The 27,745-nt window shown below is 34.8% G+C and overlaps 1 protein-coding gene across 4 annotated transcripts in view; it reads left to right on the top strand.

Moving 5' to 3' along the window:
• Window positions 1-27,745, top strand: part of EVI5 (ecotropic viral integration site 5) — a 220,943-nt gene that overhangs the window by 114,713 nt on the left and 78,485 nt on the right. For all 4 annotated transcript variants that reach the window (XM_054592137.1, XM_054592136.1, XM_054592134.1 and 1 more), the window contains 5 exons: window positions 6,191-6,325; window positions 7,898-8,038; window positions 9,115-9,273; window positions 19,791-19,937; window positions 26,901-26,996. In XM_054592137.1, the coding sequence (XP_054448112.1) occupies window positions 6,191-6,325; window positions 7,898-8,038; window positions 9,115-9,273; window positions 19,791-19,937; window positions 26,901-26,996 (678 nt within the window). The remainder of the gene's footprint in view (window positions 1-6,190; window positions 6,326-7,897; window positions 8,039-9,114; window positions 9,274-19,790; window positions 19,938-26,900; window positions 26,997-27,745) is intronic.

Raw genomic sequence — 27,745 nt, 5'->3', positions numbered from 1 at the left:
TAAAGTCCACCAGAGCATATTTTAACATGGTCACTTTGACGCCAATCCTACCACTAACTTGTGGGTCCTTGGACAAATTACTTACTGGTAACTTGTCTGTGTTTAAGTTTGTCCTGTGTATAAGAGAGTGTTGTTGAGACTTAGTGAATTTTTGTACTCTAGAATAATGCCTGGTACGTAGTGAGTACTCAATAAATGGTAGCTATTATCAGGATTAGTATTAACATTATTCCATTATTTGATTCTACCAGCCTACTCAGCCAATAGCTGGACTGCTAGTAATAAAAAACCAAACTTACAAAGAGCTTAAATTGTTAAGGTAAAATTTTTAATAGACTAAATATTGACAGAAGTATCACAAGTGTCACTTCCCTGACAAAATTTAGATCTGCAAAAGTTTAAACAGGGAAAATTTAAAATGAAAGAAATAATGACCAAAAAAGAAAATTCAAAAGTAGAGGCTCCAATGGGTCAAATATGAAATGGACCAAAAACAAAAACAACAATAAAACTCCTAGTCAATAAACTTAATCTTTTTTTTTTTTTAATTTACCATATATTAGTTAGGGTGCACCAGAGAAACAGAACCAACGGGACTAACAAACACAGATTTATTATGAGGAATTGGATCACGCCATTATGAAGGCTGAGAAGTTGCACAGTCTGCCATCTGCAGTCCAGAGACCTAGGAAAGCCAGTGGTATAATTCCTGTCTGAGTCCGAAGGTTTGAGAACCAGGAAGCCAATTGTATAAAACCCAGTCTAAGGTCAGGAGGAGCCAAATATCCCAGCTCAAGCAGGCAGAAAGGAAATGAATTTTACCTTCCTTCTCCTTTTGTTCTATTTAGGCCCTCAACTGATTAGATGGTGCCCACTCAGTGGGCAGAGCAGTCTACTGAGTCATCTGGAAACACCCTCATAGACACACCCAGAAGTAATGTTTAATCTGGATACCCCATGGCCTAGTCAAGTAGACACAAAATTAACCATCATTAAGTCCAGACCTTATCAACTTCATGCCCGTGTAGATTTCCTTAAACCATTCTTAATCTCCACATAAGACAATAAGAATAACGAGGTCATAATTCTGCCTAGTATGATACAGCTCTGCACACAACCAAAAATACACTAATACCTTCCCTGGAAGAGGAGTTAAAGTCCTTGAGTGATATTTCTCAATATCCTGTAACTTAAATATTATGATGTGAAATTAACAATACTTAAATAGTAAGTGCTGTGATATAAAGTTAATGCATCTTATATTACATAAGGGAGTAAAAGAAAAGAAGACAGAGATACACAAACATATTCATAGCAAAATTAAAGGGAACTACTCATGATAATTACCATCCCGATGTCTATAATAGGTCACGTGGAATTAGCTAGTATTTATTTATGACTGACTACTTTCTTCCAGTATCTACTCTGTATTTCCTTTGCTTTCAACAAGTACCTCAGCTGGTCATGGTTCTTTACCTTTTGGGGTAGGGGGTGACTCAGACCTTCATTTGTTAAGGGTCTGGGCCCTCAGTAATCCTTCCTAGATTAGATTTTTATAATATTTCATTGATCTTAATCATGGTGCATGATAATACTAGGAGGCCCTAAAGAGTATCCTATATTCCAGCCATACTTTTCCTAATCTCTGTTGTGGCATAGGAGTTCAGTTCCTCCTCAGTAGTCAGGATCAGTCACCCCAGCCAGCACCGTAACTCTTTTTTTGGCCTGTTGATTTAGGAGCATGAGCATCCCAGAATGGCCAGTTGAGTCTTCACTTCCGGTTAGGTAAAATTATTGTTGTTTCTCTTAGTGGAAGCATTCCTCACTCTGGAATTAAGATTTCTAGACCAACAGGGTAAAAAAGTCTCAAAGCAGATATCTTGCTGGTGGTGAGTCACTGGGGGTAACAATGAATGGTATCACTCCTATTTCCACTTCTTGATTGCTGTATCTGTGAGTCCTTATTATGGGAGAAGCAGCACCATATATTGGATGCTGATCAAAGCATATTCATACTTCTGGAGAACCTTGCTCCTGCCCTGCAAGGTATTGCCACTTAGCTGGCACTGTAACTGAGTCTTCAAAAGGCTATTTCACTGTTCTATCAAGCTGTCTGCTTCAGGAAACATGATGAGTAAATTCAATGAGGTTGTGTCCATCATTGCACTTTTGCTGTGAGGTGACTTCCTTGATCAGAAGAAGTGCTATGTGCAATACCAGGCTGGTGGGTAAGGCATTCTGTAATTCCATAGATGGTAGTTTTGATAGAAGCATTGCATGCAGGGAACACATATCCATATCCAGAGTATCTATTCTAGTAAGAACAAAATACTGCCCTTTCCATGATGAAAACCATCTAGTGTAATCAACCTTCCACCAGGAAGCTGGCTGATCACCCTAGGGAATGGTGTTATATCAGGGGCTGGGTGTTGGTCTCTGCTGCTGACAGATTAGACATTCAGTAGTAGCTATAGCCTCGGTGAGTGGAAGTCCATGTTGCTGAGCACATGCACAACTTCCACCCCTGTCACCATGGCTACATTGTTCATAAGCCTGTTACTAGGCGATGACAGGGGTAGCTGGGAAGGAGGCTTACTGGTATCCACAAAATGGGCCATCCCGTCCAACAGATTTTAAAATCATCCTCTACTGAGCCCACTCTTCAGGGAGCATTTACACTGGACACAAATTTCTTCACGTTTTTAGCCCATTCAGAGAGGACTATTTATATACAGCTTCCCCAAATTTCTTTGTCAGCAATTTTTCCTTCTACATTAAACCCAAGGTATGGCCAGCATTTTCAGTTCACTCATTCAGTCCAGGGTCACCTTTTGGTTTATGTTTCAGTCAACCAGCTAAACAAATGCTGGAGCCTTTTCTAACTCTCCAAGCTGCAATACTAAGCTGCAGGACCTCTGTATAGTGAAACCATATCAATGTTAAGAATTAATTACAGTGAAAATACTTTTTGTCCAACAAAAATGCATGTGAATATTATTGGCCAGGGTGAAATTGGCTTCGTGGAGTTAGATTCATTGTGAATACTACTTAAAAGTATATCAATATTTGTATCATTTTCAGTAGCATGTTTGTATTAATAGTGTGGAATCAAAACTTCCTTAGGCTCCAAACAGTAGGATCCAGGTGGAAGAACTGTAAAAATGCCTTCTGTTCATTTCAATTTAGTGTGAAAGGTAACATAAAATATTAACTAATGATACCCACCTACTGTAACAGCTGTAACAGGAGGGGGATATATGTAGGACTATTGCAGTGATCCAAAGAAAGAGATGAAGGCATGAATAAAAACAAAGATAGCAAAGATGGAGAGGAACAGACAAATTCAGGAGCTATCTGGAAGAAAAGTTACTCAGGTTTTGTGATTGAATGGTATGGGTTGAATATAAGAGGGAAAGTTTTGACTTGATCAGATATTAGATGGTGGGATTCTTAGCAAAATAGTAAATACATTAGGAGGAAAAGATGGGGAGTTCAGTTTTAACATGTTGAACATGAGGTGACTATGAGGTCAACCAGTTGCAGAAGACTAAAACGAAGTTGTGAATATGGATCTAGCTTAATAGAAAGATCTGGGTTGGAGATATTGACTTAAGAATCCTATCTGTGTCTATCTCTCAGTCAGTCATCCCTAGAGTTCCATCATTGTATGTGTTCTCTTCCTCTGCCTGTCTCTTTTCCCTTCCGTCCCCATTTTGCTATTTTATAGGTCTTTCCGTGGTAATTTCATTCACTAAGTAGACTCTGTAAAGACAATACCTGATACATATAGACAGTTTCTGATACTGCCTACACATACAGACTGTATAGACAATGGATGAAATCATGTAGGGTGGATCTACAAAATAAGATTAATAGAGAAATTGAGAGAAAACAATACTAAAACCCCAGAACTACGAAGTGATTATATATATAAAAATATATATATACACACACACACACCTATTTGAAGTATAATTGGTAGAGGAGATAGAGAAGATAGGAAAACCATGGAAGAATAACAGAATCTATGAGAAAGAAGGTTTTAATTAAGAGTAGTCATTGACTAGTGAAGGTAAGAGTGGAATAAAATGGCTTTAATTGAGTTTTTTTGGTATTTAGAGAAGTTTTATCAAGGACTAAAGCTAGTTTGCAGTGTGTTGGGGGAACAAATGGGAAGTATGAAATGAGAAATAATGTATAAACTATGGAATTTAGGATTTATCACTTGAACAGTAGAGGACAAGTAGAAGTTTTGTAAGTTTTATTGAAAAAGTATCTTCCAATATTAGGGGTTTTTTTGTTGTCATTTTGTTTTGTCTTGTTTTGTTTTGGTGCTTGGTTGGATCATTTGGTTTATACCAGATCAATGAGTCCATTCTCATATGGGCCATTTGTGTTTGATGTATTTCCTGGGGATCTCCTAATATGGAATCTTGGCAAACAAACCTGAATGGCACTTCTCAGGGCTTTAGATTAAGGGCAAAACAACCTAGTATTATTTATAAAATAACTATGATATCATTAAACAAAAATTATGGGACCTGCAGTTGGTCATTCCAAAAGAGTGCCTTTCCGCTATTTGGTAAGGTAAGTATTTGCTAGAGTGATGCACCTGTTTTAGCTGTACTTGTATTAAAATCTTTTAATAGAAAATTACTAGGAGAAAATAATATGTAATATATTGAATTAAAAAGTCCTCATTTGTTTCATAAGCTGTTTCTTTTTAAAAATGACATTTTTTTGGGTAACTGGGGCAAGGGATTACCATATGTTTTAATTGAGCACTTAATAGTTTTTAAACAGAGTTTTAATTTGACATCTCTTTTGTTTCTAATGTACTGAAAAGTAAAAGAAACTTTTCTTTCCTCATGCTAGTTCAGCTAGTTCAGTTTTCTCTGACTTTATTTTGAAATTTTGTTTTTTTTTCTTTTTTTTATTTTTTATTTATTTTATTTTATTTTTTTATTTTTTTAAATTAATTTATTTACTTTTTAAATATTTTGAAATTTTGAATTGCCACTTCTTCTGTACTACATGAATTAAATGTGAAGTGGTAGTTTATTTTAGGAAGTCTTTTATTGTAGTGAATTAGATATCTTTTTGCTTTCTTAGAGAAACTTGTGTATAGAAACTGGTTTAAAAGTGATTTCATAAGTGGCCGCACTGGTCACATTACAGAGTAGGAGGGGAGATAGGAAGGTTTCATCCTTCCATGGTCAGTGTGTTCATGCAGCATCTGCATTTTTCTCTGCTCCCAGCAATCATTTTCATGCATATCTTTAAAGAGATCTACATTTCTAAGAGGAAATACATTTTTCTGCTGAGATTTAGTATGGTTCATGTTATTGTGAATCCCTTGTTTTTATTTCTATTAGATAAAAACAGAATTTTCAGTAAACGTGTACTTGTCTTCTGTAGCCTGTAACAGTACTGTCCAGTAGCAGTATGTGAGCACATATGAATTTAAACTACCACATTAAAAGTAGTAATTAATAATTACAGGTAACATTAATATTTTTATTTAACTCAGTGTACTCAATAAACAGGGTCTGGCACAATTAACGCCTCTTTTTATTACAAAATCTTAAGCATATAATTCTGTAACATAACACATTCAAGCACACCATGTGACATTTTCGGTGAAATGTTCAAATTGCTGTCCATCTCATGCAAGACATTCACTTATTCTACCAGCCACAGTCAAGCAAGCTATACTTTGAATGGGTTATCAATATAAAAGTTATTAATAATATGTTTTGCCTTTTGTATTTCATATTTTCAAAATCCATTTAGTGTTTTGCTTTTCTTTATTTGGCCTAGCTACATTTCAAGTGTTTGGTAGCCACATGGCTCTGCTATTGTATAGTGAAGGTCTATAGAGTCAGAACAAATTCTTAGTATCTGGACGGAAAGAAAGATAAGGAGATACTTATTTTCTGTAAACTTGATTTGATTAGTATAATAGCTAGTTACCAACACCCAATAATGTGATCATTTTTATGGAAATCAAACCTGGACTTCTCTATTCACTGGAAAGTTAATTGGAGGAGATATACTGAAAATGTTGGATAGGTGGAACTTTTATTATTTGGTTGCCCTTAATCACTGTATTGTGCAATTGCATTTATTTCTATTGTATGTTCATGCTTCATGAAATTTGAGTGTATGTCTATAATTCTCTAATTTGTAGCATAAATGCAGTTCCAACTACAATGAAGATTTTGTGCTACAACTAGAGAAAGAATTGGTTCAAGCCCGCCTGAGTGAAGCTGAATCTCAGTGTGCGCTAAAGGAGATGCAGGATAAAGTCCTGGATTTAGAGAAGGTGAGAACAACACAAATGCTATTACACCCAAATTAGACAGGACATGTGATAGATACTTGCTAAGTACTTATTGAGCAGTTAAATTGGACTTGGTGTTTTTACACATTAGAAACCTTACATATTAGTTACTGAGAGGGGACAGGAAAAAAAAAGATTCCCAATTATTCTTGTTGCCATACTACTCAAAGCCCCATATTTAAGGATAAAATGGAGATAAGAGTCCTTTTAGAGGAAAACAACCAAGATAATTTTGATACGAATATTATTTAAATGCTGGAGAAGAGAAACTTAGGGGATAGAAATTAACTCTTGTCCTCAAATATTGTAATATCTTCATCTGTAAGAGGTTGAATATGATTAATACATAAATATTTCAGGAAAAATTTCATCTGGGTGTAACTTACAATTTTCCAAGCTGCAATAGCCATCCCAGGAGCTTTTACTGGAGGTCTAATTTAGGATCTCTTGATCACTCCCAGAGTGGTTTAATACAGGGATACTGTATATCCTAAGGTGAGCCTTTCAGTATGGTAGGAGAGTAATCTAAATCTTGTACCCTTAAAACAAATGTTTAGATCATCTTGGTATTAATTTTGTGACTATTAACATAAATAGTGACTAATGTACAGAGATTTTAGACTATTCTTTCTGTAAGTCTTTAAATAAAAATGATGTTTATGATTCATTTGGAGTCTTAATCACAGATTAGTCAACTTACTGCCGTGTTGAAACCATTTTTTTCCTATTGCTTTGTAACACTGATTAATATTTTACTAAACAAATCAGAGTTAGACTTTCTGCATTCTCAAAATTAAGTAGTTAACCCTCACACATTCCTGTGGGAATGTAAAACAGTGCAGCTGCTTTGGAAAAGTTTGACAGTTTTTTAAAAATTAAATGTGGAATTGCCATCTGATTCAGCAGTTCTGCTATTTGATATATACTCAAGAGAATTAAAAACATAGGTCCACACAAAAACTTTTACATAAATAGTCATAGCAGCATTATTTATATTAGCCAAAAATGTGGAAACAACACAAATTTCTGTCAACTGATGAGTGGATAGATAAAATGTGGTATATTCATGTAATGTAACATAAATTGGCAATAAAAAGGGATGAACTTTGATAACATGCCAAGTGAAAGAAGCTAGTCATAAAAGGCCACATATTGTAGGATTCTGTTTATATGAAATGTCCTGAATAGGCAAATCCATAGAGACAGAAAGTACAGTAGAGGTTGCCTAGGGCTGGGGGGAAGGGATATTCTGGGGGGAGGGGATATTCTGGAGGGAGGGGAAATGTGGATTGACTGGTAATGGGTATAGGGTTTCTTTTGGGGGTGATTAAAAAGTTTTGATATTAGATCATGATCATGGTTCCACAACCCTATGAATACTCCTAAAAACTACTGACTAGTATATATTACGAGGATAAGTTTTACGGTTTGTGAATTATATTTCAATAAAATAGTATAAAAATAACTATAATTACATATGGGGCAAAATAGCTCTTATTTTATGTGCTTTATTTTATACTTTAAATTTAAAAATTAAATTTTCTCTTGCTTTAGAGAAACAACTCCTTTCCTGATGAGAATAACATTGCAAGGCTTCAGGAAGAACTCATTGCTGTGAAACTGAGAGAAGCAGAAGCTATAATGGGTTTGAAAGAACTTAGACAACAAGTCAGAGATTTAGAGGAGCACTGGCAGGTATATCAATGTATTTTGTGCACTTTTTAAAAAGAAGGTACAACTTGAATATTTAATTTGTGTGAGTTTAAAGTAGTTGATGACCAACCCTAGGATTGAGTTTGAAGTATGAAAGACCCTGTATAATCTACAACTGAGAGCATTTATAAATTGAAACTATCTTTAGGCTGTTTCTCCCTTTTTTAACTTTTATAATTAAAATATAAACTAGAGATCAACTCATATTTTTATTTATACCATTGTAACATATAACTTTTTCTGAAAAAACTTTAATAATTCTTTATATACATATTTCTTCTGTTAATTTCACATCCATTTTTCAGTATGAAATAATAGAAGGCTGACACAAATATAAATTTGTATACAAATTTATAACTTCTTTTGAAAATTGGTGTCTCACAAAATAAATCAGACATTTAGCGAGTTATATGCCAACAAATTTATTCATATATGAAGGAAACTATTTACAAGGAATGAAAAACCAGAATCTGTAAGACAGAGGAAAGAGAGAGAAGAAAACCAAAACTAGACAGCATTTCAGGATAGTGATCTTGGTTTGAATTTGAGATAGGTGATGCATCTAGCAAAGTATCAGGAAGCAATAAACTGAAAATTAAAAACAAACATATGCCTACCTTCACCATGGGTATTTTGAGAACACTGCTCTTAACTTCTAATATTGCTTCCTGAGTTCATGAATAACCCTATGTTTTTTCCTTTTCTTCGGATTTTGTTTTAAAAAATAGGAAAATCTCATTTAAAAACTTAGGGTAAAATTTGTATTCATAGTAATTCACAGTATAAAAAAAATTGAACTATATCTGAATTTTCCAAAATCTGCAGCTTACTGGCAATGAGATCTTCAGTGTGAACTTTTTGAAGTTATTTAATCACAATTTCCATTTTCATACTTGTATAGTGAAGATAATAGTGCCTGTTTAGATTTTCTGGAGATTAAATAAAATAACATATATAAGTGCTTAATATAATACTGGATCTGACATAGTTGCTCAGTAAAGTTAGCTCTTATTTTGATACTGGGAATACTTGTTGCAATATAATTTTTTGTGTTTTAGCGCCACTTAGCTCGCACTACTGGGAGATGGAAAGACCCACCTAAGAAAAATGCTGTGAATGAGTTACAAGATGAACTGATGACCATTCGACTTAGAGAAGCAGAAACACAGGCAGAAATAAGAGAAATAAAACAAAGGATGATGGAAATGGAAACACAGGTATGATGGAAAGCCTAATAGCTTTAAAAAATATTAGCAGATCAAAAGTTTATGCACAGATTGTATCATCTCTAGAATAGAGCTAAAAGGTGGACATACTAAACTGTCTAGACTACAATTTTGTAGCCCAAATAAAAAGGGCTAAAATTGTTTGGGTTTTTTGTTGTTGTTGTCAGAGATTTAACTTCTTTGACACATTCAACAACGTTTAAGCAAATCATAGTACTCCATTTGACTTTGGTGCGTGTTACACAACTCAAGAAGGAATATTCATGTAGAGCAAAATTTCTCAACCTTAACACTATTAACATTTTAGACAAGATAAGTCTTTATTGTGGGGACTGTGCTGTGCATTTTAGGATGACTAGCAGCATCCCTGGCCTCTACCTACTAGATGCCAGTAGCACCGACTGCCTCCCTGTCACCCACCCCATGTCGTGCTGACCAAAATGTGTCTACACTTTGTCAAACGTCCCTGGAAATATTCCCTGGTTGAGGGCCGCTTATATAGAATATAATGTGAACAATGCTTCCTAAAATAGTGTAATGGGGATTCTCAGCAGTCAATTCCAAAATTACAACTCTTTTTCCTCTAGTCCTCCTTGCTCTAATAAACTCTATATTAAATATACTTAAGATATGAAAGGTCCTTTTTTTGAAATCTATTTGTATTTTAAAGATACATTTGGTTTTTATGTTGTGCATTTGTGTAGAGATCATGTTCTCTCTTCTCTGTAATGTTATTTCATTTTCAAAAAATACTTATTCGTCAGTAGGGGGCATAGTTAACTCATGTATCATTCTGTATGTCTGTGTGCAAAAATAGAAATGATCATTCCAACTTGAATATAACATAAGTATGTAAATCCTTTAAAATAAATATATTTTGTTTTACATTGTTCAGTTATTTTCTTATATTTTTCATTGTGATTAAAAATAACATTATAGAAAGTAAAAATATATAATGGGAAGTTTTATTTTTATAATAAATTTTATCAGTGTATATACTAAATAATGCAAACACAGCTTTTAAATCATGTTCAGGATTTATTTCAGACTGGGTGTAGGTGAGTTCAACAAACATGGTTTTGAGAACATGGGAATAACAAAGTACTGTCTAGCCTTCAAAGAACTTATCCTTGAGGAATCAGGCATTCACAAACTATATTTAATACAATCTACTATCCGAGATTATTGATGTTAACTAAATATCGTGGTAATCAGTAATATATGTAAGTCAGGTCATTATGTTGTGCATTTTAAGTTTATATAGTGCTATATGTCAATTATATCTTAATACAACTGGAAAAATATGTAATTCAGAAACATGGTAATTAGAGAGTGAGAAAGAAATTGCTGTGGAGACTAGAAGGGGGAATTAATTCCAGCTAGGTGGTTTGGGTGAAGGTGTCCTTGGAGATTTGTGGTGTAACGTCTATTAGTCATTCAAAGAGTTTTATATCAAACACCCATATATCTAGCACCCAGATTAAGACACATGTCCTTGTTGATACATATAGTTCCAGTTCCTTCATTTTAATGACTTTTAGAAAAATCTACCTAGTGAGTATATCTTGGTTTATTGAGCCTCACTTGTCTTTGTACCAAATTTGCTATTATAATCAGTGCTGCTCTGAACATTTTTGCACATGTTTCCTAGTGTATATCTCTAAGAGTTTCTTCAGTACAGGGGTTTTCATTATTTTTTGTGCTGTGAACCCCTTTTGCAGTCTGAAGACTATGGACCCCTCAAAATAATGTCTTTTAATGCATAAAGTAAAATATATAGGATTGTACAGCAAACCAGTTACACTGAGATACGGTTATTAAAGTACTAAAAGGCAAACAAGTTTGTGACCACTTAATCAACATACTTCCATTGCTGGATTCAAGTTTTTAATACTGTAGTTTTTTTTTAATCTAAGTTAGTACTATATTTTCCTTTTTTGGAAAGACTGTTTCCTGATTTTTGTCCCAAGGTGAATGAGGTGGGTTTTATTTTATCTTTTTCTGTTCTCAGAAATTTTATGTAAGATTGGAAATGCCCATTACCTCAATATTTGCTGGAATTTATTTCTTTAAACACTCTTGTCTTCTGAGAATAGTAACTATTGATCCAAGTTGTTGAAGGGTTGTAGATCTTTTCAGGTTTTCTGTGTCTTCTTACATCTCGTTTAGTAAGATAAGGCAAACTTCAAGAAAATAAAGGACAGATTTCTTGTCAAAATGGAGGCATTGGTAAACATGGCTCGCCTCCTTACACAATCACATCAAAATTACAACTAAACTATAGAACCATCAGAAATCGAGTTGAATGGAAGTCCAACAACTACAGAACTAAAGAAACCATATCCATCCAGACGGGTGGGAGTCGCGGAGACGCAGAGATGCTGAACAGGCTGGTCCCTCACCCATGTGTGGTGGATAAAAATTTGGAATGGATATCTTGGGAGTGAGGTCTCCCAGCCCAGGATTCTATGCCAGGAAGATAAGTCCCCATAACCTCTGGCTGCAAAAACTAGTGGGGATTGAGTTGTTGGAAGAAACTTCTGGAGCCCCAAGCAGTTCTTCTTAAAGAACTCACCCATAGACTTACTCAGACTCAACCCTCTGCGCTCCAGCACTGGGGTAGCAGCTGGAATGGCAACAGTGGAAAACAGGGAGGAACTGAACTGTTTGGCATCAAGGTGAGAGCTGGAGGACTGCTTTCTCCCATACAGAAAACAGGCAGTGGCCATTACTCCTTTTCTAGATCCTCCTCCCCGACAAGAAGCCACAGAGCCAGCAGGCAGGTGACAAATCTGAGACTCTGTTGACCTGGCTAACAGTGTTTGCCTCTTCCTGGAGATCCCCTAAGGTTCCAACCCACCAAACTTCCCAGCCCACCCAAGCTGTTAACTGGTTTTTCCATATGAATGGCTGGTCTTGGCTCATACTTCACAACTTCCTAAATTATCTCACAACAGCCAGCCTCAGTGAGCCCCCAGCCCCTATATCTCTTGCTAAGTGGCCTCAGGCCTGGCATAGCAGTAGCCTAGGTTTGCTGCTTAGCCTGGGATCCTCCAAGGCCAGCACAAGTAGCAATCATCTCAGATTGCTTTACAGCTCAGACAGGGTGGCACCAGGCAGAACACAGGAAGGGGCTCACCTTGGTTTGTACCACCCATGAAACCCCAGAGCCTGTGCATCCTAGTCGACAGCTACCCTGCCCCTATACAGCTGATCCTCCATAGAGGGTGGAGGTTGGTGGTTAGAGTTCCTTGCAGCTGACTGGCCTGGGTAAATTCCTCCCATTAACCTGCCAACAGCAATCAGGGCTCAACTACAAGAGGAGAACGTACTCAGCCCACACAAAGGGCACCTCAAGTACCCACCCTGGGTGATAAGGGAGGCTGTATCACTGGACCGTACAGGATACCTAGGCCACACTACCAAGTCACGAAGTCAGAGCAGCTCTACCTAATACAAAGAAACAAACACAGGAAGACTGCCAAAACGAGGAGACAAAGAAATGTGGCCCAAATGAAAGAACAGATCAAAATTCTAGAAAAAGAGCTAAATGAAGTGGAGAAAAGCAATCTATCAGATGCATAGTTCAAATCACTGGTTATAAGGATGCTCAAGGAACTTAGGGAGGACCTCAACAGCCTAAAAAAGACCCAGTCAGAAACAAAGGATACACTAATTGAAATAAGAACAATTTACAGGGAAACAGTAGTAGAGTGGATGAAGCTGAGAATCGAATCAATGACTTGGAACATAAGGAAGCAAAAAACAACCAATGAGAACAAGAAGAAGAAAAAATAATCTCCCAAAATGAAGATATTGTAAGGAGTCTCTGGAATAATTTCAAGTATTCCAACGAATTCACATCATAGGAGTGGCCAGAAGAGAAAGAGTAAGAAATTGGAAATCTATTGGAAACAATTATGAAAGAAAACTTCCCTAACTTGGTAAAGAAAATAGAGATGCAAATCTAGAAAGCACAGAGTCCCAAACAAGATGAATACAAAGAGGCCAACTCCAAGACATGTCATAACTAAAATGCCAAAGGTTAAAAATAGAGAATCTTAAAAGCAGCAAGAGAAAAGAAGTTAGTTACCTGCAGGGGAGTTCCCATAAAGCTATCAGCTGATTACTCAAAAGAAACTTTGCAGGCTATTAGGGACTGGCAAGAAATATTCAAGGTCATGAAAAGCAGGGACCTGCAGCCAAGATTGCTTTACCCAGCAAAGTTATCATTTAGAATCTAAGGACAGATAATGAGCTTCCCAGACAAGATAAACTAAAGGAGTTCAACATCACCAAGCCATTATTATATGAAATGTTAAAGGAACTTACATAAGAAAAAGAAGATCAAAACTATGAACAATATAATGGCAATAAATACATATATATCAACAAATGACTCTAAAAAACAAACTAAGCAAACAAGAACAACAGACCAAATCATGGATATGGATAGCATTTTGATGGTTGCCAGATTGGGGGGGGGGGCGGTGTTGGCAAATGGGTGAAGAGGTGAGGGGATTAAGAAGTACATAGGTAGATACAGAATAGCCTATAGTAAAGTATTGGAAATGGAGTAGCCAAAGAACATACACATGACTAAGGGACATAAACAAAGGTGTGGGAATTGCCTGAAGATATGGGAGGTCCTGGAGGGTGGCAAACGGGGAAAATTGGGACAACTGTAATAGTGTAGTCAATAAAATGTAATTAAAGAAGAAAAATAAAAAGGCACAAAATATACTATTAGGAATAAAGAATGGGACATAATATTACTATATAATTAAATGTTTAATATAGTCATTGTCAATATTTATACCTTCTGGGTCTGAATATTTTACTTCAGGTCATGAAAAATATTAGTTCTGTTTTCTTCTAAAACTCCTTAGATTCTACATATTGATTATGTTTTCTTTCTTTTTTTAAAAAATTTATTTTCTTTATTTTTTCAAATACATTTGTCTCTGCCTTCCCCCCACCATCTTCCCCTGCCCCCTCCTACCCTCCCTCCCTCAATCCTTCCCCTTTGGTTTTGTCCATGAGACCTTGCTTTTTAACCCACCTGAATATTTCTTGTATAATGTGTGAAATTGGGCTCTATATTTGTTTTATTTCAAGTAATAGTGATCCATGTACCATATTTGTTTGATAAGCCTTAGTTTACCCATTGACTTGAAATATCAACTTAGTCATACATCTATTAATCAGATATATACGTTTGTCTCTAGAATGTTCATTATATTTCATTGATCTACTTGATTATTGTGTGCTGGTGTCATGTTGGTTTAATTGCTGAGACTTTATAAGGGTTTTAAATTTTTAAAAAATATTTTATAATTTGACATTTAAAAAAATCAATCTACATTTAAGAAAGAGAGAGAGAGAGAGAGAGATGGAACTTTTACTTTTTGCGACAACATGGATGGAACTGGAGAATATTAAGCTAAGTGAAATAAGCCAGTTGATGAAAGACAATTACCATATGATCTCACCTATAAGTGGACTCTATTCAACAAAATAAACTAACGAGCAAAATAAACCACAGACATGGAAACATGGAGCAGACTGAAAGTGGCCAGAGGGGATGGGGAAAGAGGACAATGGTGGAAAGAAGGGGAAGGAACTAGACAAAGAACAAGTATGAATGACCCATGGACATGGACAACAGAGTGGGAATGGACTGTGGGAGTTGGAGGTGGAGGTGGGATGGGTGGAGAGGGATAAAGGGGGAAAAATTGAGACAACTGTAATAGAGTTAACATGATTTATAAATAAAATAATAAAAAAAGAAAGGGTGGCGCTAAATATAAATACAGGATGGCGCTAAAGTAGGTTTACAGTTTTTCATATGGAAAATAATATAATAATAAATAAATAATACAAGAATAAACTCTGTGTTTCACATACAGTTGTAAGCCTCCTTTTGCCTCATCCAGGGAAAATGCTTTTCAAAACGAATATTGGAATAACTTTAAGCGATATATTTGAAATTTGGAATTTAGATCAAATGGATAGTCTGTTTTGGGAAATGTGATATGAATTGAGTGTTTTTTGCCTTTTTATTTCTCTGAGCTTTTTGGATCTGTGGAATTGTGTCTGTCATAAAATTTGGAAAATTCTGGGTCATTATTTCTCCAGATATTTCTTCTGTTTCATACTGTCTTCTTTTTGCATTTCAGTTACATATGTGTTAGATTGTTTGGTGTCCAGCAACTCTTGGATGCTCTGTTCTTCTCCCCCTTTATTTTGCTCTTCATGTTTTAGTTCTTACTGATTGAAATATTTCTATTAGCATTATTAAGTCCACAGATTCTTTCCTCCACTTTCTGAGTTGTCTGATGAGCCATTGATGGCATCCTTCACATCAATTACTGTATTTATCATTTCTAGCACTTCTGTTTGAGTCTTAGTTTTCATTTCTTTGCTGATATTACCTATCTGATTTTTTACATGCTTTTCACCTTTTCCTTAGAGCCTTTATTTTAAATTCCATGTGTCATATGTGAAGCTGGTTCTGTTGATTGTTTTGTGTCTAGGTTGTGCTTAGTTTTTTTCTTACCTTGTCCTATGCTTTATAGTTTTTTGTTTTTTTTTCTGTTGAAAACTGGATATCTTGTGTAGGATGGTAGACTAAGGTAAATAGTTTTTGTGCCTGGATAAAACTATGTGCACACCTTTCCTCCTGCTAGGACTTTAATGTGGGGGATTTGAGTTAATATAGTCAGGAGGTGGGTTGGGTTTGAGGTTTGTTGTTTTTGTGGTTACCCTCATTACACCACAGGCTTCAAATTCCTCTAGCAATATCTTATTTTTAGATTGGGGGCTGGTTTGCCAAAGGGTTTTGTCACTATCTTTAGGTCTTCCCTTTACAGAGCACTTCAGAGAGGGTTGGTCTCCAGCAGTATTCTCCTCTTACTTGTTATGAGAAGTTGGCAGGGCAGAAAACACCTCGGCCCTGTTCTGGTAAAGCCTCAGTCTTAGGCTGTACTGTCCCTGGATCTGAGTATTTGGCTTTCTTAGTGCTCCTGCACTACCCTCAGCTATAGTCCTAGGCCAAAACATAGTCCTTCCCCTTACTCAGATACAAAGATTTCCCTAGTGCCCCAAGGAGATTAGTGTTCCAAGCAGATTAAACCTTTTATTACCTGGAACAGTTAGAAAGCAAGAGTCAGTGCCCCTCCCATATTGGCTGCTATTCCCCTCTCTCAGTTCTGTACCATTGGCTTCTCTTTCTTAAGACTCTCATCAGTCTTTTTGTAGTATATCTGCTGGGGTCCATGAAGAAGTTTGTGAACTCTTCTGCTATCCTGGGCTCCTCATTCTCTAGCTACCCTACACTTGGCCTCTCCCAGTTTGATATTTATTCTAGCTGAAATATGCTTAACAGCTTCTGGCTGCTTCTACTCTTGTCTCTTCTTGGATTTGGGGCTGGTCGATTATCTTCTGACCTCACCTCTCTGGGTTCAACAAAAGTCATGAACTTAGAGTTTGACTGGCTTTTTTTTTTCTTCTTTTTTAATTGAAAGAGTGGTTGCAATGCTTTTTCTGACTCTACATCCCTGACCAGAAATCAAGTCTTTATTTTAAAATATTTGAAATTGTTTTATTTTGTCATTTCCATGTCTTTGTTTTTCTGCTTTTTCCTCCTATATTGCTTTTTATTGGCTTAATTTAGTTTTCTCTTTCTCTCTACTAGTTTGACTTTCATAATGTTTTTTGCCTTTAGTGTTTGTTACTTGAAAAAAATTAAAAATGCTTACTTACCTGATTGAACAAAGTCTAAAGTTAGTAATTATTTCCATCTTCCTTCCAAACTGTATTAAGGGCATTATACAAACTTTATATGCTCTTTTTCTATCTTCTAATCTTACATCTTACTGTTATTGCACATCACTTTCATACTTCCAAATTACTAGACATTATTATTGTTTATGGAGTCAGTGCTTGTTTGGATTTGTCTACCTATTTTTTTGCTCTCTATTCTTTCTTTTATTTAAATTTCTATCAAGTGCTATAAACTCTCACTTTCTGAAAATAAGTATGCTTTCTCTCACTCTTGTAAAATAGTTTAGCTGAATACTGTTGTAGGATGAAATTTATTTGTTTAAATACTACATGTTTTTCCTGTTAATATGTCTGCCAGATATTTCACTTTCCCCCTTCATAGATACTCAGATTTTTCCTTGATTTGCCTCTTCTTTTGTTTAACATTCTAAGTTTGGTTACATTGTGTCTTGGTAAGAATTTATTTGTCCTGTTTGGGACTAGTTATGCTTCCTGAATTTCATGTGGATTTATACGTTTTTTTTTTTAATTATAAAAAATTCTTAACTATTATCATCTCTTAGACCAGCGATTTTGAACTAGTGTGCCACAGAATTTTTAAAATATATGGTACCTGATTATTTAGTCGGGGGCACTGACCTCATTTCCCTTAGACTGTCAGATGAAAAAAAGACAACAGCCAATACAACAGTATCTGTCCAGTGGGAATGAATCAAAATTATACCTATTTCTTGTCAGAGCTGCAAAAAATAAAAAATAATTTTTGGTGTGCTGCAGAATTTTAGTAATTAGTTTATGTGTGCCATAACTAATGATGAAAAAGGTTGAAAGTTGCTGTCTTGGACCATCTCTCACTGCCTTTTTTTCCTATTTTATCTTACAACCCTTATTAGGCAGGGTTTTTTTACTTTCTCATGTTCTTTTCTATGTCTCTTGACTTCTTTCTGGGGCACAAATTGTTTCTTCATGGTATTTAATCGGTTTAACCCTTTAATTGATTTTAATATCAGTAGTTAATTTTAGAAATTGTATTTGGTTATTTTTTTAAATTTGCTGAATTTTCTTGAGAGTGACTTGTGCTTTGCTTATGTTTTTGCTCCCTCTTTTTATGTCTAGTAATGTTGAATTATATATAAAGTCCCTGTGATTTTATCTAGAGTTCTCAAAAATCTATTTTTCTCTTTTTATCTACTATTTCTCATTCATTGGCAATTTTTCAGTTTTGTTTATGTGTGTTTTGTAATTTTGGATCATGGAATTGTAATTAGGGGTAAAAGTTGGAGTTTTACCTGTGGCAGTTCTTTGGAGCTTATATCAAAGACATGTCCCTCTGAAGTGTAGTTATTTGTTTTAATGGTAGAAGGCAAGACAGTAAAAAAGCTTATGGAACATTTTCAATACAATACTAAGAAGTTTATAAATAATTTTGTAGACAGATAGTATTCTTTGAAAATAATAAAGAAGAGAGTAATATAGAAGATGTTCTTAGAAAGGAGGAATTTCTTCTGTGAGTCAGAAAGACAAGTAAATACGAAGATGAAGAAACCCAGAAGTGGTAGAAAGTTTTGGAGCTTATATCTATTAGATGATCCATATATTTTATGAAAACTGGAGGCAGGGTCCTTTTCAGAGAGTCAGGTGAAGAGGTATAATTATAGCAACAGCTGTGCATTTATTAAGTATCTGTTAAATTTCAGGCATTGTGTGAGACTCCTTTCATAAACTTTTCTCATGTCGTTCTCACAACAGAGCCTTGAAAGGCAAGTGCTGTGGTAAATCTACGCTTATACCAGTGAACTGAAATTGGATGAGATTAGATAATGAGATTGACCAAGGTTAAAGAACTGTTCATTGAGGAGCCAGATTTTACTTGTCTTTGATTATGAAAATTCTTACTGTTTCTTTCAGGCCCCTGATAGAATAATTTGGGGTTGAGGAAATTCAGGCTGCATCAAGCCTGATGGGAAAAACTACCTCAAGTCAGTTGATTCAAGGTCTATGTTATTTTTTTTAGCATGTCCTATAATTATAATACTTAAGTAGCTAGTGTTTATTGACTTCTTATTCTTTATTAAGCCTGTTACATATATTATCTCATTTAATCCTGAAGACAACCAAATGAGAAATAGGCAGTATTTTTACATACATTTTTCAAATAAGGCAATAGAGACTCAGAGATATTAACTAGTTTGCTTTATTACCAAATCGTAAGCCAGAATTCAGAATCAGTCTTTGTTCCATAAAAATAAACTGTGCTGCACATCGGAGGAACGTAGGCATGCACATGACATATTTTGTGACATCAGGTTTACAGCCCAGCAAATGGTAATAGTACCTTCAATCAGTCTGTGCTTTCTTCTGAGAACTGGAAAGAGGATTGGAAACTTTATACCATATTGCCTATTTCAGAAATTAATACCTTCAAGTTCTGTGTAAAAATCTTTATAGTTTGTAGGTATTTATTATATAAATGATAAAGTGGACTATTATGACTGTTTCTAATATGGACCTTATGTATTATTTTAGATGATTTGATTTTTAAAGCAGTTTTATAAATCCTTTTTTTTTCATTTTTAAGTATTTGTTGAATAAAATTGACCTATAACTAGTAATAACACTTTTTATAATGTGTAAGCTCTATGAAATGGGCAGGTAGAAATTTGTAAGTTTTTTTCAGGCCTTTTTTCTATATAATCTGAATATTTACTTTTTTTTATTATTAGAACCAGATTAATAGTAATCATCTTCGAAGAGCAGAACAAGAGGTGATCAGTCTACAGGAGAAGGTGCAGTATCTTTCTGCGCAGAACAAAGGTTTACTTACTCAGTTAAGTGAAGCGAAACGCAAACAAGCTGAGATTGAATGCAAGGTAAATATATCAACTAGCTAGTTTGTTTTTGTCAATATAAAAATGCATTTTTTTTTTTTTTGGTTTTATCTCAGCATTGATTACATTGTCTTAAAATCAAATGAAGCCATAAGAAGCTAGTTTTATTCCCCACTTTCTCTGAACTTGGTTTGGTGGTTGCTTTTAGACTACGTTAGCATATCTTGCTCTGGGGTGCATTTCACCAGAAAACCTCATTTTCAACCACATGCCAGTACATGAAATCAAGGTAACTAAGGGGTTAATATGTTATCTCTTTACAACTTTTTTTGATCTGTAACCCTTTAAACCAAAGCTTTTAAGGTCTCAACTGACAAGACAGGGAATTTAGAGAGGTTAGGGCAACTCTGCTTTGATAGGTACCTTATTAGTGAACTGTGAATATCAACATGTTTTCTAGATAGAGTAGAGAGCAAAAGAAGTGTTATGTGTTCCAATGGACTGGGGAAATTTTCTACATTTCTCATTATTTTAATTACTTTTTCTATTTCTTGTGAAGTGTTTAGATTCATAAAGCATGAAAGTATTTAAATGCAAGGACATGTTTTCCTGAAATAAATATACAGTATTGTAGTGGTGATAGAGGAGACGGGGAGCAGAATGGGAGGAGAGGGTGTGTGTGTGGGAAATAACTAAAGAGATGACTGTGGTCTGAGCATTAGAATGGATTATTGAGGGCAAGCTATAGGATTTTAAAAATAAACTAGACATCCATCTTCCATGATGAGATAGTAGGAATGATGTCCTTTAAAGATTCCAGCCCTGTTATTCTATGAAAAGAAATAAGACTTTCAATGGCACATATAAAGCTGTAATTCCATCAACTTGTTCTGGTGTCATTAAAAACCAAGAGTGAAGCTTGAGTGGTTTATCAGTGTCACTGAAATCCAGAGATGAAATTACATCCTAATTAATATGCATGGCTGTTACAATTTACACTGACAGAAATCTGTAGGCAGTACTGAAATTTGTACTAATTTAAGAATAGTCCCTCTTGAAGGATATGACTATACTAATTTAGAAATAAAATGATGTGGCCCTGACTGGTGTGGTTCAGTGGGTTGGACATTGTCCCACAAACTGAAAGGTTGCCAGTTTGATTCCCACTCAGGGCACTTGCCTGGGTTGCCAGCTAGGTCTCTGGTTGGGGCCATGCAAAAGGCAGCTGATCGATGTTTCTCTTGCACATTGATATTTATCTCCCACTCCTTCTCCCTCCCTTCCCCTCTTTCTGTGGATAATTAAATAAAATCTTAAAAAAATAAAATGATATAGCATGAGGTTATATCAATTTGATTTGTTATACTAATATCTGATCCAGTTTTTTGGATGCTATATTGTCTGCTGACTTATTTTTAATAAAGAACAAAATTTAATCTTTTTCATTATCGGTGTAAGCTTTCCTTAAAAATGTGTCGATAACATTGTTACTGCATTTAGTATTGATCCTCAGATGCCTTTTAAGTAAATTATTTTTTGGAAATAAATTTTTGGGGAATTTGTTAATGAAAATAATTGTTTTCTTTGAATTTTTCTGGGCAATGGGCTCAGATTCAGAATTTCAGAGAATTTTAAGAACTGTTTTGAGATTTAAAAAAGGAACAATTGTTCATTAATACCCCTGTGAAGTATGTTACAGATGCTGATTCTGGTTTCTCCTCTGGTTTAAGCTTTATATTGATTGATTTAATCTTTTATAATGCCTTTTGCAGATTTCAAAAGTGACCAGTGTGTTGTCACTCCAGCTCCTAGTACATTCTGATTAAGTGTATGTGTTTTTACCTTGTTATGTTGGACCAATTTAAAGACAAATCTAACTTCCAGGGAAGCCAGTCCTTCAATTACATGAATCCAACTAATTTTCATTTAGTTTTATATGATTATAGCTTATTATTTGTTGATAAGTAATTATTAAAGTTCATTTCATTTTTCATTTATTTAAAATGTCAGGGTGCTGTTTTGACATTAGTGTTATTTTCCTTCTGTAACTGAATTTGAACATTCCTACTTAAAGATGAAATAGTACAAGTCTATGATCCCCAATATGAAAATCCTAAACACTGTAAACTCAAAGGTTTTTCTCATAAATTTTACGCAGATTGATTTGGAAGCGAAACCTGATTTGAATTGAGATATGGTCATTTATCATTTTAAAATATCTCAGTTGGTTGTGGGTATTTATACTTTACTGCTTTATTGTGTTGAGCATTGAGTATACTGTTTCATTATGGGTGCTGCCTCAGATCCCACTGTGTAAGACTAATATATGGTTTATACACCATATTACTTTTCTAAAATCTAAAAAATCTGAAATTTCATAACGCATCTGGTTCCCAAGATTTCAGTAATGATATTATGGGATTTTCTGCATAAATTGAAACTTGGAGATTATGTAGAGAATTTTATATTCTCTAGTTCTACATACAGAGATATATATCTCCATGAGAAAATGTATATTAATTTATATACAGACTTGTAAAATTACAAAATAAATAATGTTAAGTGAAGAAAGTGAATCAAAGTATTTTACTATGATTATAATGCTAGTATTGTAACATCCCTGTTCCCTTCTATCTTATTCTATTCCTGACCCTATGACATATCTCTTTTTTTTTCCATGTAATGCTTTTATTATTTTTTGATAAATCCTTTTAGAGCTGTTTTAGACAAATACTAAGTAAAATACCTAATTTTTTTCTCTCTCACATGAATGTTAGCACACTTTATATTCTTTTTGCTTTTTTTTTTTTTAATGATATGTTTTGTAGAATTTAAGTATTAGTCCTTGAAGGGTCTTCCCATTAGTTTCCAAAGTACATTGTTTTCCATTTCATGGCTGTACCGTAGTATACTTAAGTAGGCCCCTATTGACGGGCACGTGGGTTGTTCCCAGTGTTTTGCTACCATAAACAGGGTATAGTGAACAACTTTGAAACATACATAATTTCAGATATATAGAAATATATCTACACATCCCTACAGGATAAATGCCTATAAATTTTATTGTTTGGTTAATGGTAAATACATTTTTGTACTTTTCATAGATCTTTTTCAAGTTACCCTCCTAGGTTTGCATCATTTTATACTTTGACCAGCAGGGCATTATAATTCCTGTTTCTTCGTCGTGTTATTACAAAGTGTGTAGGCAAATCTTTTCATCTTAAATAGATGTCATTTACATATTCTAGGACAGTGATTCTCAAATAGGATTGGGAGTTGACATTGTGAGACTTCAAAGAATGATGGCAACTACTTATGTATTCATCAAATATGTGGACATCTTTTATTTGTCACTTATTTTGAAGGGCACTGGGGAGATACAGTATTGAAGAAGGTGGATGTAGTGTTTAGTGAGATAATAAGTGAAAATACATAAGATCATTACTAATGATTTACTGTGGACTGGGAATTAAGGGCAAGTGGTAATTAAGATCCAGTGCCAGAAGGAGGTATCAGAGCTGGGACCTAAAGAGTAAGAAAGAATCAACCTTAATGAAGAGTCAGGAGAAGACCCCTGTATGGAAAGGGTTACAGCGTTTTAGCACTTATTAGGGGATGTTGCTTGCAGTAATGACTAATTTTTTTAAAGAACCACATGCCACTATATGTGGAAATGGGTTTGGAGTAGGGTTGGAGAGAGATTTGATACGAGATCATCAAGTAATAATAGTACGGGACAGAGGCATTAGCTTGGGCTCAGATATTGGCAGTTAAACTAGAGAAATACATCAATTCAACATCTATTTGGTAAGTAGGTATATTGGTGAGGGGGGAGATTAGGGGAAATTTAAGCCTAAATTTTTGTTCTTATACTTGTACATTTTTACACAGACTAATTAAAATCAGTAGAGTATAAATATATCAGTTATCTATTGGTATTGAATAAATTACCTCTAAAACTTAGTGGCTTGAAATGGCAGTCAGCACCAATATCCTAGAGATTCCATGGGTCAGAAATTCAGGAGCAACTTAGCTAAGTGGTTGTGGTTTAGTCTCTCATGAGGCTGCAGCCATCTGTTTAACTGAAGTGAGAAGATAGGGAATTTTAGGTGGATCACTCACATCCATTACAAGGTGGAGATGAGTATGGGATAGATCACTGTTCTCAAGGGGCTTTCTCTTAGTAAAGGATATAAGCAAGTAACACACAATGACAGGTGCTATGACTGAGGAGGCATACAGGGCACCATAATAGGAATTTATTGTAAGAGTCATGGTTCAAGGAAGGCCAACTAAGAAATGATTAAGCTGAGACCTTAAGAATATGTAGGAGTTAGTTCAAGGAAAGGCAACAGAAGTCAATAGGCAAAGGGAATCGCATGTGTGAAGAGCAAAAGTAAAAAAGAACAACATGTTGGTTGAATTAAAAAAAGTATATTAGCTGGAGAGGGAGGTGAGGAATAGTGTAAGATATGAAGGTAGGACAGTAAAGGGGGAGCCAAATCATATAGTCTTGGTTACCCATAAAGGACCTGGAACATTATTTCAAGATCAGTGGAATGCCTTTAATGTGCTTAAAATGTAGCTATGGCTGGTGTGGCTCAGTGGATTAAGTGCTGGCCTGAGAATCAAAGGCTCACCAGTTCAATTCCCAGTCAGAGCACATGCCTGGGTTGCGGACCAGGTCCCCAGTAAGGGGGTGCATGAGAGGTGACCACACACTGATGTTTCTTGCCTCTTTCTCTTTTCCTTACCCTCTCTCTAAAAATAAATAAATAAACAAATCTTAAAAAAATAAATAAAATAAGGGGGCGACAAAACCAGATATGAATTTTGTTAAACATAGACACAGTGGTGTGCTGGAGCCAACTAGTAAAAGCTTGCAAGAACCGATTATTAAATTTTTGAGAATTTTATGACACGTTTGTTAAACAACCATATTAAAATTTTTATTTAATGTAATTAAATTATAGTAGAACAAAGGTAACAAACACTCAAACATCATTTCCTAATTATTTTGCATTTTACTATTATCTGTGCTTTTGAGGTTATTTATACCAGTTGTAGCTGTAGGTGGTGGAAACACCATACAATAGCATGCTACTGCACATTTCATCCCAGCTCTGTGTTTTTGTCATGTTATGTTGGCAGCTTGAAAGGAGCCATAGTAGAAGTATTTACACCACATAAGTTGGCAAACTACATATCAGGGCTTGATAACCTAGACCAGGATTTGGCAAACTATGGCCCATGGCCCAAATCTGTCTGACTGCCTGATTCTGTAAATACAGTTTTATTGGAATACAGCCTGTTAATTCAGGAATGTACTATGGCCATTTTCATGCTCCAGTGGCAGATAAAATAGTTGTGGCAGATTGCATGGCCATCAGGGCGAAAATATTTACTATATGACCCTTTAAGGGAAAGTTTTTCACTCCTGCTGTGAACTAATTATGCAGATTAAAGCTTAGAAGTTTGTGGTATGTTCAGCCTTAATGTTGTGACTAGCACACAATATTAAGGAAATTTTCTTCTACTTAATTACTATTATTAGAATCAGCAAAAACTTGTTCATTGACAAATAAGTGAAATTCTAACATATCCTCCTAATTTCACTTCCATCTTATCTCTAACATAAACAAAAATAATTAAGCAGTGTACATATTGAAACTTCATTTGTTCCTCAGTTTCAACCATAGGTGGCTTATGGATATAAGAGTTTGGCAAAAATAAGTCAAAGTATTCTGTGAGAACATACTGACTATATAGAATTTACAATAATGAGTATTGAATGTCTTATTATGTTAGTGTTTTGTACTATACATCCTTTATATCAGTTAATATTAAAATATATACTTATGCATAAACACATTTCACACACACAGATATATGCATGTGCACATGAGCATGCGCGCACACACACACACAAACGTCCACGGAAGCTGGTTGTTAAACATCAGCACAACATTGGGTGCAGAGACTACATGTTTTGGCCATAGGCAACTTTACAAAATATTTAAAATAGTATTTGCTTGAAGTCCCAATATTGTATCTGAGATACAAAATAAATATAAATTTTTAAAGATTTTATTTATGTGTTTTTACAGAGAAGGGAAGGGAGGGAGAAAGAGAAGGAGAGAAACATAGATTGCTTGTCTCTTGCATGCCCCCAGCCAGGGACCTAGCTTGCAAACCAGGCATGTGCCCTGACCAGGAATCGAACCCATGACCTTCCAGTTTACGGCAATATAAATTTTTATTTAAAAGTTTAATTATTTTACTTTTATAAAATTTAGTATTTTTTACATTCTGATATTATAATGTCAATATTATATGATCACCATGCTACACATTTTTAATCCTAAATGATTGATATATTTCAGCTGAAGTTAATGGGAGAGCAAAATATTTTTGCATACACTTTTCCTCTATATTTCATTGTTATTTCTGGATTAGCATTTCTCATACATACTGTAGAATATGTTTTTAGAATTTTTCTTTTGTGAAATTTTGAGGTGGGGTACATATTATGCAGAATTGTGGTATATTTTAATATTATTCTTCGTAGTACAGCGTAAATATTCATTAACATTTATTGCTTCAGAAATAATATAACTTTTAAAATATCTAGCTAACATACTCTGTTAGTATCCATGTTCTCCATTAGTCTGTCATCCTACTTAAGTGTTTGAAAATTTTCAATCATTGTTCTTTCATAAAAACTTAACTTTCACAGTCACCAGTAATTTTAATACTTTTAATTTTTAATTTAAAGATCTTGAGTGATATTTATTTATATGAATGGCATTTCTTAATATTTAAAGATGGAATGCTGTTCTATATAGTCTTCATTTTATATCAAGTTTAGGAGATAATGGCTTTTTTCTCATTTATTCATGGGCTTATTTGTTATTTTCTAAATTTTGAAATAAGTGACATTGTTTATGCTTTATTAGTTTATTATTAGTTTGGTTTATTATTGGTTTGTTTTGTTTGTCACCCTAGAACAAGGAAGAAGTGATGGCTGTGAGACTCCGGGAAGCAGACAGCATAGCTGCTGTGGCTGAACTACAGCAGCACATTGCTGAGCTTGAAATCCAGGTACTATATGAAAATAATAAAGTACATATAAAAAGAACACAATAGTTTTCTGTTACCTCTGCACCCAAACAGTGACTTACATCTTCATCCAAAAAGTGACTGTGATTCTGTTTTTAACATTTATTCATTTCCAAGTCCATTTTTTTTTATTGTGGTAAAATGCACATAACACATTTGAAGGTGACGTTAAGTGAATTCACATTGTTGTGCAACCAATCTGCTGAACTCTTCAGCTTGCAAAATTTAAACTCTACACCCATTAAACAGCTCCTTGTTCTCCTCGTCCCCCAACTCCTGCAAAACACCCATTTTACTTTCTGGCTCTCAATTTAACTACTTTAGGTACCTCATATAAGTAAGATCATTCAGTATTTGTCTTTTTGTGACTGGCTTATTTCACTTAGCATAATATCCTTAGGGTTCATCCATGTTTGTAATATGTGTCAGAATTCCCTTCCTTTTTAAGGCTGAATAATATTCCATTATATGTATGTGCCACATTTCGTTTATCGATTTATCCTTTGGTGAATATTTGGATTGCTTCCACCTTTTGGCTCTTGTCAATAATGCTGCCATGAACATAGTGTAAAAGTATGTTTGAGCCTCTGCTTTCATTTCTTTCGGATATATACCCCTAAGTGGAATTGCTTGACCATGTGGCAATTCTATGTTTAATTTTTTTTTGAGAAATTGCTATACTGTTTTTCACATCAGCTGCAGCCTTTTGCATTCCCACCAGCAATGCATAA

Source organism: Pteronotus mesoamericanus, unplaced genomic scaffold (genome assembly GCF_021234165.1).
Source record: "Pteronotus mesoamericanus isolate MK-2021 breed Mesoamerican mustached bat unplaced genomic scaffold, CSHL_Meso_final scaffold_31, whole genome shotgun sequence".
NCBI classification, from domain to species: domain Eukaryota; kingdom Metazoa; phylum Chordata; class Mammalia; order Chiroptera; family Mormoopidae; genus Pteronotus; species Pteronotus mesoamericanus.
Note: the sequence above shows the minus strand (reverse complement) of the source record. Positions and strands in the feature narration are given on the sequence as shown.